Genomic DNA, 21,211 nt, shown 5'->3' on the forward strand with positions numbered 1-21,211 from the left:
GAACACATGGACACAAGGAGGGGAACACCACACACTGGGGCCCGTTGGGTCGGGGGCAGGGAGAGCATCAGGAAGAATAGCTAAGGGATGCTGGCTTCATACCTAGGTGACAGGATGGTCTGTGCAGCAAATCACAATGGCACACGTTTACCTGTGCAACAGACCTGTACGCCCTCCACCTGTACCCAGAAGTTAAAAGTTGAAGGGAGAAAATGACCTTTCTAAAGAGAAATCACCTACTACGTGCAGAAGCCTCACATAAACTGCACGCTCTGCCACAGAAAGGAATGGCATATTTACACTGCCGTTGTAAGACCTCAGTGACCACTCACTATGTTAATTTCCAGTCAACTGAGAAACTGATCAAAAACACAGGTGTTGGCATACTTTATTAGATACAAACCCACACTCACATTTTATATATTATTGATCTCTCAGGTAAAAATAAGTTTTCTTTAAAAAGTATGACTTCACAGCTAATCATCAAAAGCTGGTAGAATGACCTGATTTTAAACTGCTCTTTTAAAAAATTCACAACTAAAGTGTAGCGATGTCAAGTATTTACAACACTAAAAAGGAAAGCAGTGAAAGTTGGTCCAGTGTCAACTCTGGAAAGGGGCATCGTCAGTGTAGAGACGAGCAACGCAGGGGACAGGCACGCTTACCCCTGTGCCAGCAGCCGGGCCCTGCAGCTCTCGCGGAGCTTGGCGACGGTGGCCATGGATAAGCTTCCAGGTTCTGAAAATATTTTCTGGAAGGCAAACAATTAGTTTAAAAACAAACCCAACAACCCATTTCTACCTTAGCTCTCCCAGACTGGCAGGCAGACAGGCAGGCCTCATGGGAGGTGAGGGAGGAGCAGTCCACATCCAAGGGGTTCTGGGGTGACCCACAGGTTGTCACCATCTCACTCCTGCCCTGGGGCCTAGGACTGCAGCTTTGCTGCTCAAAATGTTAAATGAATCAAACGGTTGAAGAAAAGACCATCTGCTTCCATTAGACTTTTTTTTTTTTTTTGAGACAGAGTCTTACTCTGTTGCCCAGGCTGGAGTGCAGTGGCGCGATCTCGGCTCACTGCAACCTCCACCTCCCAGGTTCAAGTGATTCTCGTGCCTCAGCCTCCCGAGTAACTGGGACTACATAAGCGTGAGCCACCACACCTGGCTAATTTTTGTATTTTTTAGTAGAGACGGGGTTTCACCGTGTTGGCCAGGCTGGTCTTGAACTCCTGACCTCAGGTGATCCACACGCCTTGGCCTCCCAAAGTGCTGGGACTGCAGGCGTGAGCCACCGCGCCCAGCCAACATGGTCTTCCCTTTGATGAAGCCCCGACTGCTGAAATACCACCCACGTTTGCCATGCTGCACCCAGAGTGGCCCCGAGCCTCCACTCCCTCTTAGGAAACTACTGACTCCCAGGCCTGAGCCTCTCCTGGCATCTTGGCTTCCTCAGAAGGCCTGTCAGGTACAGCTCCCACAACGCCCTCATCAGGACCTGAGTCTATACGGCCTGCGCCAGGTCCAGGACCCAGTGGGGAGGCCGGGCCTCGGGAAGCCACACTTCTGGCACCACACACAGCAGATGAGTACAGCCATTAGGACCATGAGCAGCGTCCGCAGTGCCAGGGCCAAGAAGACAGGGCCGCCATAGACAGGAAAGCCCTCGGAGGCCAGGCGCAGGGGGCAGATGCAGGACAGAGCTGGAGGCTCATCCTGTGCCCTGTGCCCATCGGTGCCCATCCTGTGCACCCTCCGGGTGGTCAGAGCAGCCCCTGGGCTGCAGGTGAGGCGGGGCCCCCTGGGAGAGGGGACTGAGCCACGTGCAGCCCCACACACTCACCTGCATAAACGTGTGACACTCCATCACGAAACTCCCTTTCGTTATCTGCTTAAACTTATCGCAAATGTCTGGAACGCTGGTGGCTTCCAAAATCAACTCCTGGTGCTGCTTAATTAAGGTCAGGGCCACCCGGAAGATAATCTTCGAGCCTTCGTTAAACAAACAGTCCCAGATCCGAAGCACTGTCTGCAGAGACATGGGAACCCGGCGTCACTCCCTGGCGGCCCACCCGCCCCAGGGCCCGAGTGAGGCACTCACCTCCACGGGCAAGATGTCCACAAACAGGCAGATGAACCAGCGGGACACCAGCAGCGTCCACAGCACACCGAGACGCTCCATCAGGGCCCCCACAGCCGGCAGCTTCGCCCGCACCAGCTCCCCGAGGACCTCCTGGTCGGTCTTCAGGCCCAGCATGGCCGGGCTGTAGTAATCTGCCAGGCAATGTGGAGAAAAGACCCCGAGACACTCCTGTCACCTCCACAAGCCCCGTTCCCCTCGGAGCCAGACAAAGACAACAGGGCCACTCCGGGAGGACCCCTCCTAAGAGGGAGGGACAAAGTTGGAGAGGAAGAGTTGGGGTGAGGCCTGCAGACACAGGGCTCGTGGGGAGCGACCCCCACAGCCAGGCCTTTCAGGACGTCCCTGAGGCTGGAGGGATAGGCTGGATGCCGCCTGGCTGGGCATCAGTTAAAATCTGCAGGTGGAGGGCCGGGGGCGTGGCTCACACCTGTAATCCCAGCACTTTGGGAGGCCGAGGCGGGTGGATCACCTAAAGTCAGGAGTTCAAGACCAGCCTGGCTGACATGGCTGAAACCCCGTCTCTACTAAAAATACAAAAATTAGCCGGGTGTAGTGGTGGGCACCTGTAACCCCAGCTATTCAGGAGGCTGAGGCAGGAGAATCGCTTGAACCTGGGAGGTGGAGGTTGCAGTGGGCCGAGATCACACCACTGCACTCCAGTCTGGGCCACAGAGCGAGACTCTGTCTCAAAAAAACAAACAAAAATCTGCAGGTGGAAAACAGAGTCCCAAGGAGGTGCAGGCACCCCCGTGTTCCTAGCAGAACTATTTACAAGAGCCAAGAGATGGAGGCAACCCACATGTCCGTTGGCAGACAAGTGGATAAGCAACATGTGAGTGTCCACACGATGGAATATTATTCAGCCTTAGAAAGGGAGGGAGTCAGGCCACAGCAGCGGGAGGGAGGGAGTGACAGGACCGAGATTCAGTCTGGGAAGATGAAACAGCTCTGGAGAGGGCGGCGGCAGTGGTTACACAGTAAGATAAGCGGCCCTTGTGCCACTGAACTGCACAGGGGAAAGACATGGGTAAGACGGTACATTCTATGTTCTGTGTATTTTACCACAGTAGAAATAAAACGTACTCAGATAAATACTTCCAACAGCTTGCCCTTCTTTTGAATGGACATTTGTCTTACCAAAGCACTTTTGTGTTTACCTACGTAATTTTTTAACTTGTTCATGTAATGAGTTATAGTAAATTTTATTTTTTTTGAGACAGAGTCTCGCTCTGTCATCGAGGCTGGAGTGTAGTGGCATGATCTTAGCTCACTGGAACCTCTCTGCCTCCTGGGTTCAAGCAATTCTCCTGCCTTAGCCTCCTGAGTAGCTGGGACTACAGGTGCTCACCACCACACCCAGCTAATTTTTGTATTTTCAGTAGAGACAAAGTTTCACCATATTGGCCAGGCTGGTCTCGAACTCCTGACCTCATGATCTGCCCGCCTCGGCCTCCAAAAGTGCTGGGATTACAGGCGTGAGCCACTGCGCCCAGTCTGTTCTTGTTAATTCCATATCTTGGTTAAAATAGAACCATCACAAACACTGACGCAACATCACGGTCCTGTCACTGCTTTTCAGAGTGAGCACACAGTGAAGCCGGTTTAACAGTAAATACTAACGCCTCTGAAGGTGATTTAGCCAGAGCCAATTCAGTGAGCAAGCGCCAGGGATTAAAAACGCCTCCCTTCCATATCCTTGTTCTGCACCTGCCGCTGGGGTTCTGAGCGCTCTGCTCATCTTTCAGCTTCTTAGCTGAGCACATACCGTTCCAGCTGGGGAGAGAGGGGTGAGGAACCATCAATCAGTGCCCACCCTGGTTCTGCAGGTGGCCCCCAACCCCACAGGTGATGTGGCAGGGGGGCTTGAGTGCCAGGCAGCAGGGGGTCTGCAGAGACGCACAGCCTGACCTTGGCCCCAGACACAGAGAAGCTTAGAACAGCTTCCAAAAATAGAGGCGCTGAACTCATTCCCTAAACTCCACCAGGCTGAGCCGGCCACCAAGGGGAGGATTAAATTAAAGCCGCAGCTTCTTCCCCTTCCTTGAACATCGAGGGCAAGGTGGTTCCTCCCAGGCCCAGCCGGCGCAGCGGCTGCTCCCTGCAGAAGCGGCTCATCCCTCAGGCTGAGGCGCAGGCACTGATGTTCCCAGGTGACCACCTCATCTGGTCTCACGCCGCTATCCCCCAAGGCTCCTTGTCCCTGTCCTTCTGGGGACATCCACGCCTCTGCAAACCACCCAACACTGTGCATTCACCACCGAGGCTCCGGGACGGCACCTGCCGGGCCAGGACGGGGGCACAGCTCTGACACTCCCCTGCACACCCCTCAGGGTCTGCGGTCAGACGTGGGCACGGGCCACACAAAGACGGTGGCCACTGGCGTCTGCACATGGCTGTGGCTTCCTCCTACTTCATTTCCACTCTGCAGATCTTCCTCCGAGAGCAGGTGTGAGTCCCAAGACCACTCTCTCACACGCACTCACAGGCCAGTTCTCCACCCTGGTGCTTTCAATTAGAAAATAAAAGGTGTGAGTTGAAGACTCAAACAATTTTTTTTTGAGACAGGGTCTCACTCTGTCGCCCAAGCTGGAGTGCAGTGGTGCTATCACAGCTCACTGCAGCCTCAACCTCCTGGGTTCAAGTGATCCCCCTGCCTCAGCCTCCTGCGTAGCTGGGACCACAGGTGTGCACCACCACACCCAGCTAATTTTTAAATATTTTTTTTAGAGAGAAGTTTTCACCATGTTGCCCAGGCTGGTCTAGAATTCCTGGGCAGCCAAAACATTAAATGGTCTGTGCAGCCTTCTGTGAAAGGAGTTTCCATTCCCAGGGGCGTCTCCCTCTCCCTTTCCCTACCAGGAAAGACACCCCTGAAATCCACATCTCAAACCTTACAAAGCAGCCTTGTGGACTAAATTTTCCTGATTCCCTTCCCCGCCCAGAAGCCTGATGCATCTCAAACCTTACAAAGCAGCCTGTGGACTAAATTTTCCTGGTTCCCTTCCCTGCCCAGAAGCCTGAAGGTAGCAGGCTGCCCAGGATGGTGAATGCGCCCAGGCTCCAGCCACGCTTTGTGTCCCCTGATCCGGGTGCTCTCCAGGGTGTGCGTGACACATATGTTGATAAGTGTCTTTTTCTCACTCATTATTCAGTCTTCGGCCAGTCCCATGTACAGAGCCCAGCTGGGGGACCTAAGGTGTACAGGAGAAGACCTTTCTTCCTCCCTGACCACCGACAGTTAAGGAAGGTATAATCCACGCATAACACACTCTGCAGTGCCACGGAGACATTGGGAGAGAGCTTAAAAATAACTGCATTGGCCGGGTGCAGTGGCTCACACCTGTAATCACAGCACTTTGGGAGGCTGAGATGGGTAGATCACCTGAGGTCAGAAGTTTGAGACTAGCCTGGCCAACATGGTGAAACCCCATCTCTACTAAAAATACAAAAATTAGCTGGGCGTGGTGGCCAGCACCTGTAATACCAGCTACTCAGCTACTCAGGAGGCTGAGCAGGAGAATTGCTTGACCCGGGAGATGAAGGTTGCAGTGAGCCGAGATCGTGCCACTGCACTCCAGCCTGGGCAACAGAGTGAAACTCCATCTCAAAAATAAAAATAAAAATAAAAATAAATTACTGAAGATGTGTGGAAATTCCCACCACGTGATGTCAAATGAAACAGATAGGATGCGGGACTACATACAAAGCACTCCAAGTGTTTCTAAAATAGCTGCCCCGTGTGCATAGAAAAGACGACCCAGGCTTGCACCAAAAATACCATTTGTGGGGCTCACCCCCACTGATAGGGGTAGTGGGCGGTTCCTATCTTTATCTAGACTTCTCCCTCTTCTTCAGTATTAACACAATGGAAGTGATTCCTAAAAGATAATCAGAAAATGGTTACGTGAATGAGATAATGACGTCAATGCCAAGGAGGGAGCTGGGCGCCCAGGTGGGCGGGGGATGTAGCTGATGCAAGTGTGCACGGAAAACCAGGTGTGTGCATGGGAGCCCGGGTGCCTGCATGGGAGCCCAGGTGCGTACATGGAAACCCAGGTGCCTGCATGGAAACCCAGGTGTGTGCATGGAAACCCGGGTGTGTGCATGGAAGCTGGGGTGTGTGCTTGGAAAACCAGGTGTGTGCATGGAAGCCCAGGTGTGTGCATGGAAACCCAGGGGTGTGCATGGAAACCCAGGGGTGTGCATGGAAACCCAGGTGTGTGCATGGAAAACCTGGTGTGTGCATTGGAGCACAGGTGTGTGCATGGAAGCCCAGGTGCGTGGATGGAAACCCAGGTGTGTGCACGGGAGCCCAGGTGTGTGCATGGGAGCCCGGGTGTGTGCATGAAAGCCCAGGTGTGTGCATGGGAACACGGGTGTGTGCATGGAAGCCCAGGTGTGTGCATGGAAACCGGTCGCAGCTCTCCTGTGAAGAAGCACCTGCCCAGCCCCGGCTTCCATCCAGATAGGAGGAATCCACCTCTTCCCAACAGACAGGGTCTTTGCTCCTCATCTGAGCCACAGGACTGATCATGGCAGAGACCAGGTGCATGACCTGGGGGTTGGGGGCACAGGGGCGGCTACCAGGATGGCCTTGCCTCTGTGAGTGACCACAGCTGGGGGGCTGGGATACCAGGAGGCACGGGCTGCAGCATGGGAGGCGGCCCAGGAGGAGATGCCAAGAAGGCACAGCAAGGACAGCCAGTGCAGAAGCCACCTGGGTGCCCACCCAGCAGCTGCGCACCCCCACTGCCCGAGCCAGCCTCTCTGCATCTCTTTTCCTGAGGAGACTTCTGCGTGGCACAGCCCTTACAGGGCATGAGCCTTCTCAGACACAGCTCAGGTCACAGCAAGGAAGCTGCAAGGCTGGTTTTGCTGTTTGGTTTACTTTTTTTTTTTTTTTTTTTTTAGACGGAGTCTCACTCTGTCACCCAGGCTGGAGTGCAGTGGTATAATCTCGGCTCACTGCAACCTCCGCCTCCCAGGTTAAAGCGATTCTCCTGCCTCAGCCTCCTGAGTAGCTGGGATCACAGGCATCCGCCACCAGGCCCGGCTAATTTTTTGTATTTTTAGTACAGACGGGGTTTCATCATGTTGGCCAGGCTGGTCTCGAATTCTTGACCTCAGGCGATCCACCCACCTCGGCCTCCCAAAGTGCTGAGATTACAGGCGTGACCCACCATGCCTAACCTTTTGTTTACATTTTAAAAAATGTATTTTGGGCCGGGTGCCATGTCTTATGCCTGTAATCCCAGCACTCTGGGAGGCCGAGGTGGGAGGATTGCTTGAGCCCAGGAGTTCCAGACCAGCCTGGGCAACAAAATAAAAAATAAATTTTAAAAAACCCAGCCATGAAATAGCAACAATAAGAACTGCACAAAGAACCCCCACATCCCCATCAGATTCCCTGACTGTGAACATTTCAGCACATTTGCTCCCCCGTCACCTATCTGCACGCACACCACACACAGGTACACACGTGCACATGCACACCACAGACACACGTGCACACGCACACCACACACAGGTACACACGTGCACATGCACACCACACGGACACACACGTGCACACACACACCACACAGGTAGACACGTGCACATGCACACCACACGGACACACACGTGCACACACACCCCACACAGGTAGACAAGTGCACACGCACACACGTGCACACGCAGACCACACACGGGTACACACGTGCACATGCACACTACACGGACACGCACGTGCACACACACACCACACAGGTACACACGTGCACACGCACACACGTGCACACGCAGACCACACACGGGTACACAAGTGCACACGCACACCACACACGGGTACACACGTGCACATGCACACCATACACGTGCACACGCACACCATACACGTGCACACGCACACCACACACAGGTACACACGTGCACACGCACACCACACGGACACACACGTGCACACGCACACCACACACAGGTACACACGTGCACACGCACACCACATGGGCACACACATGCACACGCACACCTGCCTCCATCCCCTGGACTGTGTGAGGCAGAGCTGCACACTCACTGCCCCATCACACCAAATACTCCAGGGTGTGCTTCCCCAAACAACAGTATGGCCACCTCGACACCAGTCAACACCGACACCACCTCCCAGTTCCCAGATCCCACCCGACGGTCTTCAAGCACTCCGTGAGGACAGTTCCCACAAACACATCCCGAGGAATCCACCCAAGAACAAGCTTCAGGAGCCACACTGACAAAGGCCCAGTGACACACATTACGCCAGAGTTTCCTGGAGAAACAGGCGGGTCCAGGTCTGGGGGCAGAAGGCCCATGGGATGAGCCCAGAGTAGCCCGTCCTGCAGACTCGAGGAAGCCGTCGGCGCCACATTCACATCCATAGGACTCAGGGGCCAACCAGAAGAGGCTCCTGCTGGCCACAGTTTGGGCAACCTGAGCTTCAAGAAGGATAAAAACCCTCCAGTGTGTGCAGCCCAGGAGTCCACAGTTGACATGGACACACAGCACTGACCAACCGCCTTCTAGTGACCAGACGCCAATTTATTATTTTGAGGGCGGGGACGTAAAGCCAAGGGACCAGCATTTATCCTGCCTCTTCTAATGGACTCATGACATCAGGTCTTGATTCAGCCGCCAGTCTGCAGGAAATTTCGAGGAGAGGGGCCCAGCCGGAGGGCGCCGGGGTATCCCCACCAGGAACGCCTGAGGCGCCGAGCTCGGCGGGTTGGCTTACCCAAGGGCTTGGACAGGAAGAGAAAGAAAGAGGTGTGGATTCCCACGCACAGACCGAAGGGGCCCAAGGGTTCCTCACGTGTAACCCGGGGCAATGCTAAGACACACAGCCCAGGTGCCCATGCGCATGGCGAACCGCAGAAAACAGCACAGAGCAGTGTGGTCACAGTCAGGAAGATGGGATCCAGTCACAACCTTTGCCAAACTCACGAATGCACCCATCACCACTGCACCGTACGCTTGAAACGGAGGGACTGTGGGATAAGTGGATTTCACCTCAACAAAGATTTCTCTTCAGTGCCTGTGCTTTTATTGTTTTATTTTATTTATTTATTTTTTTGAGATAGGGTCTTGGTCTGTCACCCAGGCTGGAGTGCAGGGGCGTGATCTCGGCTCACTGCAACCTCCACCTCCCAGGCTCAGACAATTCTCGTGCCTCAGCCTCCCAAGCAGCTGGGATTACAGGTGTGCGCCACCACGCCCAGCTAATTTTTGTTATTTTTAGTAGAGATGGGGTTTTGCCATGTTGTCCAGGCTGGTCTTGAGCAATCCGCCCACCTAGGACTCCCAAAATGCTGGGATTACAGGCGAGAGCCACCACGCCCATCTCAGTGCCTGTACTTTTATATTTATTTATTTATTTATTATTTATTTATTTTGTGTGTGTGTGTGTGTGTGTGTGTGTGTGTGTGTGTGTGTGTCCGAGGCTGGAGTGCAGTGGCGCGATCTTGGTTCACTGCAGCCTCCACCTTCCAGGTTCAAGCGACTCTCCTGCCTCAGCCTCCTGAGTAGCTGGGATCATAGGTGTGCGCCACCATGCCTGGCTAATTTTTGTATTTTCAGTAGGGATGAGGTTTCGCTATACTGGCCAAGCTGGTCCTGAACTCCTGACCCCAGGTGATCTGCCCACCTCAGCCTCCCAAAGTGCTGGGATTACAGGGGTGAGCCGCCGCGCCTGGCACATGCCTGTGCTTTTAGAAACATGTAAAGTGCTCTCACACACAGGGGACATCTTGAGACAGATAACATGAGAAACTCTCTGTAGGGTCTGGAGGACCGAGAGGGAGGGACCTGCTTCCCCTCCGTCCCCACCCTGCACTGCCGCGACCGCCTCCTGCTGGCCTGTGACTTTTGCACCCAGAAGCTGACTAGTTAATAAAATTAAAGTCAGCTGCAAAGATAAAGCAATCGAGAAAAACAGAAAATAAGAACAGCAAATGCTTACCTAGGTATTAACTTAGTTCAGAGTGATAAATCAGTCATGCGCGGAAACAGTTTCATCCTGAACTGAACCACTCTTGCGGATTCTCAATTTGAGATTATAAATAAGCAATAAAGTTGTCCTAGGGTTAGAATGAGAAACTGGTGGAAATCTTCAATTTGCTAGACAGAACAAATCTTTAAACAGAAAAAAAGAGCACGTAATCCTTCAGGCAAAGGAAAGACTTTCTAACTGGGGTGGGCAGAGCAGGGAGGGCCCCTCTGGCCTCGGGTTCACCAGGGAGAGCCGTGAGCAGCAACAGTGGGCTCATCAGACAGCCACAAACATGAGCACCACAGCCCGGCAGTGGAGGACTGATGGCCTTTTCCTCTTTAACTTCTATAAGTTTGGCTTGGCTAATTCTTTTCTTTTGAGACGGACACTTGCTCTGTCGCCCAGGCTGGAGTGCAGTGGCGCGATCTCGGCTCACTGCAAGCTCCGCCTCCCGGGTTCAGGCCATTCTTCTGCCTCAGCCTCCCGAGGAGCTGGGACTACAGGTGCCCACCACCACGCCTGGCTAATTTTTTGTATTTTTAGTAGACACGGGGTTTCACTGTGTTAGCCAGGATGGTCTCGATCTCCAGACCTCGCGATCCGCCTGCCTCAGCCTCCCAAAGTGCTGGGATTACAGGCATGAGCCACCACACCTGGCCAAGTTTGTCTAATTCTTAAACCTATCAGTTTTATAATGCTAAAAAGGTTTATTTTTAATATTTATGGATACCTAATAGGTGTACATATTAATGGTGTCCATGTGATATTTTGATACAGGCATTCAATGTGTCATGATCAGACCTGGGTCACTGGAGGCTGGCCATGGTGGCGTGTGCCTATAATCCCAGCTACTCGGGAGGCTGAGGCAGGAGAATCGCTTGAACCCAGGAGGCGGAGGTTGCAGTGAGCCGAGGTCATGCCATTGCACTCCAGCCTGAGAGACAGAGCGGGACTCTGTCTCACAAAAAACAAAAAACAAAAACCTGGGTAACTGGGATCCACCCACATTTACCATTTCTTTGTGTTGGGAACATTCCAAATCTTCTCTTCTAGCTATTTTGAAATACATGTTACTGTTACCTATAGTGGGTCTGACCTGCTAACACACGGTCTCACTTCTTCTAACTGTAGGTCTGTAACCATTAACAAGCCTCTCTATCCCCCTCCCTTCCTGGCCTCTGGTAACTGCCCTTCTACTCTCTGCCTCCATGAGTTTCATTTTTATTTAGCGCCCACATGTGGGTGGGAACATGTGATATCTGTCTCTGCGCCCGGCTTATTTCACTTAACACAGTGTCCTCCGGTTCCCTCCATGCTGCTGCAAATGACAGGATTTTTTTTTTTCTTTTTGAGATGGAGTCTTGCTGTTGTCGCCCAGGCTGGAGCGTAGTGGTACAAACTCAGCTCACTGCAGCCTCAACCTCCTAGGTTCAAGCGATTCTCCTGCCTCAGCCTCCTGAGTAGCTGGAATTATAGATGCCTGCCACCACGCCTGGCTATTTTTTGTATTTTAGTAGAGAAAGGGTTTCACCGTGTTGACCAGGCTGGTCTGAAACTCCTGACCTCAGGTGATCCACCCGCCTCGGCCTCACAAAGTGCTGGGATTACAGGCGACAGCCACCATGCCTGGCCAGGATCTCATTCTTTCTAAGGCTGAACAGCACTCCGCTGAGTGTGTGCACCCCACTTTCCTTATCCATCCATCTGCGGCCAGACACCTGGGTTGATTCTATCCTGGCTGCTGGGAGCAGTGCCGTGGCGAACGCTGGAGGACAGATGCCCTTCAACAGAGTAACTTCCTTTCTTCTGGAAACACACCCAGCAGTGGGAATAAGGTAGTTTTTTTTTGTTTTTTTTTTTTAAGGCAAAATAGGTACTGTAAAATTTAATTAAAAACAAACAAACAAACAAACATGCAAAGGGTTCCTCACCCTCTAGGTGTAAGATTCAGTCCCAAGTCCTCCTCTGAAAGCAAAGTGCCCTCGGTGTGCCGAGCACTAGGAAAGGCCAACTTGGACTCAGCACCAGGCCAGGATTCTCCACTGCTGCCTGCAGACACCATCGCTGGGAGACTGAAGAACAGGGGGGCTCTGGCCATGGTTGGGGATGAGGTGAGGGGGGCTGGCTTCAGAGCCACCCGCTGGGGTGGCCCTGCCTACACCTACACTAGCTGTGCAGGACACCAGCCCCTTGCCCTGGGCCCTACCTCTGCACTGGGAACACGAGACCCCACCTGATGTCCTGAAGCCCTGAGGACAGTGGACACACGAACTGCCCTAGAATGGTACCAACCATCCCTCCAGACAGCGGACGCACACAGGCCAAGTGACTGCCTGGCGCTCAGCCCTAGAACTGTACCAACCATCCCTCCAGACAGCAGATGCGTGAGGGTGAGAGAGCTCTGGGAAAACCCACCGCACTTCCCAAGTGCCCTGTACAAATTTCCAGATTCCAGAAAAGGTGCAGAGAAGCTACCAGGAAATAATGTTTCTGATGTGCTTACGCTGTTACATTTCACAGGTAAAAAGCTAACAGACCTGTTACATGTCAACTAAACAAACTGAGGCCAGGCGTGGTGGCTCAAGCCTGTAATCCCGGCACTTTGGAAGGCTGAGGTGGGAGGATCACTTGAGCCCAAGAGTTCGAGACCAGCCTGGGCAATTCAAGAAGACCCCGTCTGTACTCAGAATAAAAAAATTAGCCGGGCATGGTGGTGCACACCTGCAGTCCCTGCTAGTTGGGAGGCTGAGGTGGGACGAGCACTTGAACCCAGGAGGTCAAAGGCTGCAGTGAGCTGTGATCATGCCACTGTGCTCCAGCCTGGCAACAGTGAAATCCTGCATCCAATAAACAATAAATAAATAAACTTTAGAAGTAGCTAAGATCTCCGGCTAAATACTTGGTAGAAAACTGAGCAATTACTTAAATTTCAAGATCCCACTAAATTAGATCAACTGTCTCGAATTCAGCAATTTGTTAGCATACAACTCAATTAAACTTTATCTGCTATAACTAGGAGACCCTGAATGGGAAAGCGGCAATGACTTTTTTCCCTAATATATAGAGTTCTTTTAAAAAAAAGTAGCTTATGGCAAAACCTGGTATCAAGAGGCCTCGGATTGTACAACGTGCTTTCTGTGCAACCCTCTCACGGAATAAGCTCACACTTAAGGTGCAAGGCCTGAGGCCCACAGGTCTGGTGAGCCTGGCCGCCTGGTGACTCAGTGCAATCTGATCCCAAAACAGCCGCTCCTGACCCCAGAGACCAGCTTCCTGTGACAAAGCCAGCCCAACGGGGTCGTGGCCCAGGCCACGTGAGCACCACCCTCAGGACAGGTGACCCCAGGGAACCCCACTCAGGAGGACGCAGGAAACGCACCTCCGATGTGGCAAGTGCGGCGCCAAGAGCCTCCCTCCACCCACCTCTGCTCACGGGGCTGAGCCCTGGTCCCCACAGAATGTGCCTCGTCGGTCCACATCTCAGCCAGTCCTCCCAGCCAGAGATGAGGTATTTCTATGTCGAGTTATTACAACCTGACCTGTTTCCCTATTTTTCAGAGGAAACCAGGTCAAACCCATCTTTCAGGATGTAGAGCGCTAATTCAGGGCTGCACTGACTCATGACTGACGCAGTCTCCCGAGACAGGGCCCCTCCACCCTCAGTCACGCGGCAGGGCCCGGTCAACCTCCTCCTCTGAGGAGGCCCGGGACCCATCGCCTGCCCGGGGAGCGGTGTCTCCACCTTCTTCCTGCGTCCTTTCCATGCCTTGTTGGGATGGTGATTGATGGCCATCATCTTCATGGGCTCTACAAGAGGCCGCGGGTGTGGCAGGTGTTCTGGGCTGAGAACTCGGGGTGTGGGTGGTCACAGGCCACGGGGAGCGTGTCCTCAGGTCACTTCCTAACTGAATTGGGATTAGAGGCATTTGCTGGTAAAAGTAACTCCCTTAACTGGACCCCCTCTAAGTGACTCATGAGCGATGAACCAAACAGTCCTCCTGCCTTCCGCAACAACAGTGGTGGGAGAAACCGGGGAGGCAGATGTGGGGTGCAGGCCTTGGGCGGGGAGGCCTGAGATGGGATCTCAGCCCGGGGATGGGATCTCAGCCTTGCTGGCGGACTGTGTACGAGCTACTTAATCCCCACCAGTCTCGGCCTCCTCCAAGGAAAAAGACGACAATGTGCACGACATTTTCAATATCCAGACGGACTCGCACCCCGTGGTCACTGCCCCACGGCAGGGAGCTTTCGTTTTGTGTCACGGGCCTGGAGGCCTCGGTGGCTGCAGAAGGCTCCACTCCAACCCCAGTCTTTCCATTTCCACCTTCATGCTCACCAGGGAGCTCAGCCATGGGTTCACAGGTCTGCTGGCCATTCCGGTCTCTATTTTGTAAATTGCCTGTTCGGCACATTCTTCACCTGATGTTCTGCTGAGCTGTTTCTTTTTCTGCTTAGATTTTTTTTTTTGAGACGGAGCTTCACTCTTGTTGCCCAAGCTGGAGTGGAATAGTGCAGTCTCGGCTCACTGCAACCTCTGCCTCCCAGGTTTAAGTGATTCTTCTGCCTCAGCCTCCCAAGTAGCTGGGATTACAGGTGCACGGCACCACGCCCAGCTAATTTTTGTATTTTTAGTAGAGACAGGGTTTTACCATGTGGACCAGGCTGGTCTCGAACTCCTGACCTTAGGTGATCCACCCACCTCAGCCTCCCAAAGTGCTGGGACTACAGGCATGAGCCACCACGCCCTGGCTTTCTGCTTAGATTTTTAGAAATTCACACACAGTCCAGACACTAACCCTTTGTTAATTATATGGATCAAAGATACTTTCTCAAACCAGCAGCTTATCTTTTTACTTTGCTTATGATGTCTCTTACCAAAATTAGTTTTTAAATTTTCATGTAATTAAAATTATCGATGCCTTTTGTACTTTTTGAATTATGTTCAAGAACTTCTCCCCTACTCCCACATGACACGACTGTTCTGTATTTTGTTCTCTGAGTTTCAAAGTTTTACTTTTTTACATGAGTCTTAAATCCATCTGGAAATGAAATAAGGGTTTAATTTTGTTTTCTTCCATACAGTCAACTGTCACTGAATTATGTTTTAAACAGTCTTTTTCCCATTAATTGACGTATCTCACAAAAGACATTCCCATAAATTAATAGATCCACAGACTGCTTGATTTCTATCTGGCTTCGCAATTCTGTTCCATTGGTCTGTTTATCCATTCATAACCTAATACCAAACCATTTTAATTATTAGAGCATTATAATATATCTCCAGTGTTCTTCTTTCCAGCCTTCTTGGCTTGACTTTGCCCTTGATTATTCCATATGATTAAGCCATCCTTGGATTTCTGGAAAAAACAATCTTCAAACTAAAAAAATACTTCATAATCACCTGTAGATTCAAGTTGCTAATATTAATAATTAACAATTACATACTTCTATTCATCAGTGAGATTAGCCTGTATGGTGTGAAGGCTATACTAGCTTCATAACATGAAGTGATGAGCAGTTTCTTTTTTTTATTTTCTGCAAGATTGATTAATTAATCAGTTATTTAGACAGGGTCTTGCTCTGTCACCCAGGCTGGAGTGCAGTGGCACTACCACAGCCCACTGCAGCCTTGACCTCCTTAGTTCAAGTGATCCTCCCACCTCAGCCTCCCGGGTAGCTGGGACCGCGGGCATGCACCACCCAAAGTGCTAGGATTACAGGTATGAGCCACAAGATTTATTTTTAAAAAACAGGAATTAATCACAGCCCTTTGGGAGGCCAAGGCAGGAGGACTACTTGAGGCCAGGTGTTCAAGGCCAGCCTGGGCAACATAGCAAGAACCTGTCTCTACAAATAAAAAAAAAAAATCAACTAGGCATGGTGGTGCCCACCTGTGGTCCCAGCTACTCAGAAGACTGAGGTGGGAGGATCACTTGAGCTAAGGAGGTCGAGGCTGCAGTGAGCCATGATCACACCACTGCACTCCAGCCTGGGTGACAGACTGAGACCCTATCTCTAAAAAATACAATAAAATGGCCAGGCGCAGTGGCTCACACCTGTAATCCCAGCACTTTGGGAGGCCAAGGTGGGCGGATCACCTGAGGTCAGGAGTTCGAGACCAGCCTGGCCAACATGGTGAAACCCCGTCTGTTACTACAAATACAAAAATTAGCCGGGCCTGGTGGCGGGCGCCTGTAGTCCCAGCTACTCAGGAGGCTGAGGCAGGAGAATGGCGTGAACCCGGGAGGCGGAGCTTGCAGTGAGCCGAGATTGCGCCACTGCACTCTAGCCTGGGCGACAGAGTAAGACTCTGTCTTGAAAAAAATAACTAAATAAAACAATAAAATAAAAACATTAAAAAGCAGGAGTTACCTGTTCCTTCATAGTTTGATAGCAGTAAAAACCCAGTGTGTCCATGCACACACCCATCAGATGTTCTATTTTCTCTCTCAAGTCAACTTCGTTAGGCTGTTTTTTTCTCAGAATTATCGATTTCTGTCTCTTCATTTTTTTCTTTTGATTCTTAAAAATCTCTACAAATCTTCAAATTACAGCACCTTTTCATTTCTACTATATCTTATCCTTTTTTTTTTTTTTTTCCTGAGATAAGAGTCTCACTCTGTCGCCCAGGCTGGAGTGCAGTGGCGTGATCTTGGCTCACTACAGCCTGTTCTAAACTCACAAATGCACCAATCACCACTGCACCATATGCTTGAAATGGGGGAACTGTGGGATATGTGGATTATACCTCAACAAAGATTTCTCTTCAGTGTCTGTGCTTTTATGTATGTGTGTATGTATGTATGTTCGTATATATTTATTTGAGACAGGGTCTTGTCCTGTTGCCCAGGCCTGAGTGCAGTGGTGTGATCTCGGCTTTCTGCAACCTCTGTCTCCCGGGTTCAAGCAATTCTCCTGCTTCAGCCTCCCAAGTAGCTGGGACTACAGGCACCCGCCACCACGCCCAGCTAATTTTTGTATTTTTAGTAGAGATGGGGTTTCACCATGTTGGTCAGGCTGGTCTCGAACTCCTGACATCAGGTGATCCTCCTGCCTCAGCCTCCCAAAGTGTTGGGATTACAGGTGTGAGCCACCATGCCCAGCTACATTTTTTTCTTATCAGTCTTGCCAGAGGTTTGTCTATTTATCAGTTTTCCCAAAGAACCAGATTTTCGTCTCAGTTTATCTTTTCTTCTGTTTCTCTGTTTCTGTCGCTAATTTTCAGTCCTTCATGTGTATGTTTATATCGGTCTATAAAAACTCTGGAAATACATACATCAGACTGATGATAACAGTTACCTCTGAGTAGGAGATAAATGGGGATGTGCCAGTGAAGGCGGGTCGTCACTTTTGTTTAAATTTTTATTTTTAGAGATGGGAGGGGTCTCATTTTATTGCCCAGGCTGGTCTCGAACTTCTGGGATCAAGTGATCCTCTCACCTTGTGGCCTCCCAGATGCTGGGCTTATATGTGAGCTACTCTGCCCGGCCCTGTTTTTTTTTTGAGATGGAGTCTCGCTCCGTCTTCCCACGCTGGAGTGTAGTGGTGTGATCTAGCTCACTGCAACCTCAGCCTCCCTCAAGCTGATTCTTGTGCCTCAGCCTCCTAAGTAGCTGGGATTACAGGCACCTGCCACCACACCTGTCTAATTTTTGTATTTTTAGTGGAGATGGGGTTTTGCCATGTTGGCCAGGCTGGTCTTGAAGTCCTAAATGCCTGCCTCGGTCTTGCAAAGTGCTAGGATTACAGGTGTGAGCCACGGCTCCTGGCTGTCACTTTTTATTCTATAAAAAGTACTGTTGGGAGGCCGAGGCAGGCGGATCACGAGGTCAGGAGATCGAGACCATCCTGGCTAACACGGTGAAACCCCATCTCTACTAAAAATACAAAAAAATATCAGCCAGGCGTAGTGGCGGGTGCCTGTAGTCCCAGCTACTCGGGAGGCTGAGGCAGGAGAATGGCGTGAACCTGGGAGGCGGAGCTTGCAGTGAGCCATTGTGCCACTGCACTCCAGCCTGGGTGACAGAGCGAGACTCCGTCTCAAAAAAAAAAAAAAGTACTGTATTTTTTGAACTTCTGAAATGAGAATACATCTGTGTATTTCTTGTATAACTTAAAAGCAGCAATTAAGAGCAGGATAACAGTGGCACTGAAATGACCTAGTTTGGGTAACGATAACTTCAAGAAGGACGGATTTGAGAGCAGGATGACCGTGGCACTGAAACGACCTACTTCTGTCACTGTAACTTAGAGAAGGACATATATTTGCCTCTTTTCTCTGCCGCTGGGAGAGCTCTGCCGGGAATAACCCCCTTTTCCTCCCATGATCCTAAAAGTTTAGTTTTTATACTTTCTTTTCTTTTTGAATCCAGACCTATTTGCATTGCAGTTTCGTTCAACTTAATCTCATAATGCATGTCGGAAATGACGTCTTATGGACTGAAAACGCATCTGTCCATCACACCAGCACGGCGGGGCCTGCTCCTGCCCTCTAGGTTGGTGCTGAGCCCTCCGACCTGAGCTCTCACCTGCTGCTGCTTGAGGTCTGCCCTCCACAAAGACAGAAACTCGTGTGTGCTCACCGATGTTTCCCACACCCCTGAACGGCGCCCAGAACATGATAGGTTTTCAACAATATGTGGTGAAAAGAATTGCATGGCCCACGGCTGTGAAGATTCACCATGATTTGCACTCAGACATAACTGAAGCAGGCTGTGAGCCTGTTTCCACGTCCTACCAATCCCACATTTGGATGTCTCCTAACTCCATCTGCCTCTAATTTCACCATTCCACCTGGTCCAGGTGTTCACCGAACTGAGCTGAGACAGCCAGCATCCTTTCCGCCCTGCGAGGTTCTGCCTGCTGCTGCTGCTGCTGCACTGGGTCCCTGGGCCCCAGCCGGGTCAACAGCTCTTCCCACTCCCGGGAGCTCTGCGGGGTTCCCTTCCTCTGGGGCGGCTCCATCAGGCTGGTCTCTGGCATCCTCATTTCTGCGCCCTTGGGTTGAGGGTGGCGCTGATTCCTCCCTGCCCTTAACGATGCACTTGAGCTTTGCCCCATCCGTGAGGACACACACTATGGTCTGTGAGTCACACAGCCAGGATCTGAACCAGGCTCTGCCATGTACAGCAGTGGTCAGGCCAGCACGCAAATTCTCCCGGCCTTCGGTGTCCTCACCCTGGAAATGGGGTGGGTGACTGTGTCTGTGTGATGTGGCTGTCCTGAGGACGAGCGCAGCTCAGCAGGAAACTGACACATGCCGTGTGCTCACCAGGCAGGAGCTGGAGCCACACACCCCCAGGCTCCAAACACTGGGGACTGGCCCGGCTGCCCCTCACATCTCCTCTGCCCTGCAGGATGAGCACGCAGCCCCCTTGACCCAGCACCACAGCCAGGCTGGGGAAGGGCAGAGTGGTCTCAGCCCCAGGCCCTGCCCACCCGACTGCTCCTCATCTTCTCTTCCCAAGTGACCTGAGCCTGCAGCTCATCGTCTGCACTGGCCTTCACCGTAACCCGTGGATAACTTATTCACTAATAAATACATTTTAATTATTAAATAATTAAACATTAATAAATAGAAAAGTGGAAAGGTTTGAAAAGAATGGTTTTCACCTTAAAAAGTAAGTAATTACTTAAAAAGCAACTATGGATATATATAGCGCGATTATTATGCTCTTACTAGTATTCACAAACTCAGTACAAATACATACATGAAACCAAGATAGCCTCTCAGAGATTCTGTGATCAATACAAACCACACCGTGGCCCTCGATAGGCACAGAAGTTACCAACTGAGGAAGGGGTGAGCCAACCACACAGCCTGAGCTGCCCGCAAGGGCTAAGAGACGGCAAAAGGCCTTCTGCCGTCCCAGGAGCAAGCAGTTGCTGCAGCCAGACCCTGGCCACTCACATGGGTTTCTCCTTTTCAACTCAATTTCAAAGAAATTTTTTTTACTGCAAAAAGATTTTTGGCCGGGCATGGTGGCTCATGCCTGTAATCCCAGCACTTTGGGAGGCCGAGGCGGGTGGATCACCTGAGGTCAGAAGTTTGAGACCAGCCTGACCAACATGGTGAAACTCCATCTCTACTAAAAATACAAAATTAGCCGGGTGTGGTGGCACACACCTATAATCCCAGCTACTTGGGAGGCTGAGGCAGGAGAATCACTTGAACCCGGGAGGCAGAGGTTCCAGTCAGCCAAGATCACACCACTGCACTCCAGCCTGGGCATCAGAGCGAGACTCCGTCTCAAAAAAAAAAAAAAAAAAAAAAAGGTTTTTAACCTCATCTCCCAAACAATTCAACCATGTTTTAATTAAATTTTGATTTCTCAGCGGAATCATTTTGGCAGCACCAGAAACAGGACAGTTCAGGCATACCGCAGGAATTTTCAACATACCTGGTAGTATTCTTCCAACAAGAGCATCTAACAGCCAAAAAGATTCTTCTTCATTATTTGTTATAAGAATCAGATATCCTGCTATAAAATTCATTCCCTGAAATTAGAAAAATGAGAAACAAATTCACATTGAGTTTTAAGCCCCCATTTGATTCTGCAATCATTCGGCTACAAACTGCCCAGTTTCCATTTCTCTTGCTTCTCCCTAAAACCTGCATAATTGCAGAATGATCCTTTAGTAGAACTCTAGAGTCACTAAATACCTACCATCTAGTAATGTGTTTAGTCAAGCTTACGCGAAGAAAAGTAAAAGCAAAAGGAAACAGTTTAAAGAAATCCTGAATACTAAAATCAAAGACTCTTCCACTAATGGTAACCTTGTGATAAAAGAACATAACTTACCATTGCTTTCTAAAGAAATTACTATATATCAACAGCATGAAACTCTCTACCAGAGAGAAAACTACCAATGACCACATTTTATAAAACCGTAAGGAACATGTGCCGACACGCGGGTGTTAGGAGAATTTCGTGGTGGAGACCCTTTTGGGAAATCCATGTGCACACCTGCCAAAGGGCGGGTGCTGCCTCAAACATCACGTATGTGACCCTCTCCATCGAGGGCAGCCCCAGACCCTGGGGACTTCGCAGCCGTGAGTCAGCGCCATTTCCA

The 21,211-nt window shown here is 51.0% G+C and overlaps 1 protein-coding gene across 5 annotated transcripts in view; it reads right to left on the minus strand.

Moving 5' to 3' along the window:
• The window catches only part of GRTP1 (growth hormone regulated TBC protein 1), a 39,772-nt gene that overhangs the window by 503 nt on the left and 18,058 nt on the right, over nt 1-21,211 (minus strand). For 3 of the 5 annotated variants that reach the window (XM_055360241.2, XM_055360244.2, XM_031007263.3), the window contains 4 exons: nt 20,539-20,635; nt 2,098-2,270; nt 1,840-2,025; nt 666-751 (listed from right to left, as the gene is read on the minus strand). In XM_055360241.2, coding sequence (XP_055216216.1) covers nt 666-751; nt 1,840-2,025; nt 2,098-2,270; nt 20,539-20,635 — 542 coding nt within the window. Of the gene's footprint in view, nt 1-363; nt 752-1,839; nt 2,026-2,097; nt 2,271-20,538; nt 20,636-21,211 lie in introns of those variants that run through there. The other 2 variants (XM_031007261.3, XM_031007264.3) reach the window with 2 other exon arrangements.

This window comes from Gorilla gorilla, chromosome 14, assembly GCF_029281585.2.
Source record: "Gorilla gorilla gorilla isolate KB3781 chromosome 14, NHGRI_mGorGor1-v2.1_pri, whole genome shotgun sequence".
Lineage (NCBI taxonomy): Eukaryota > Metazoa > Chordata > Mammalia > Primates > Hominidae > Gorilla > Gorilla gorilla.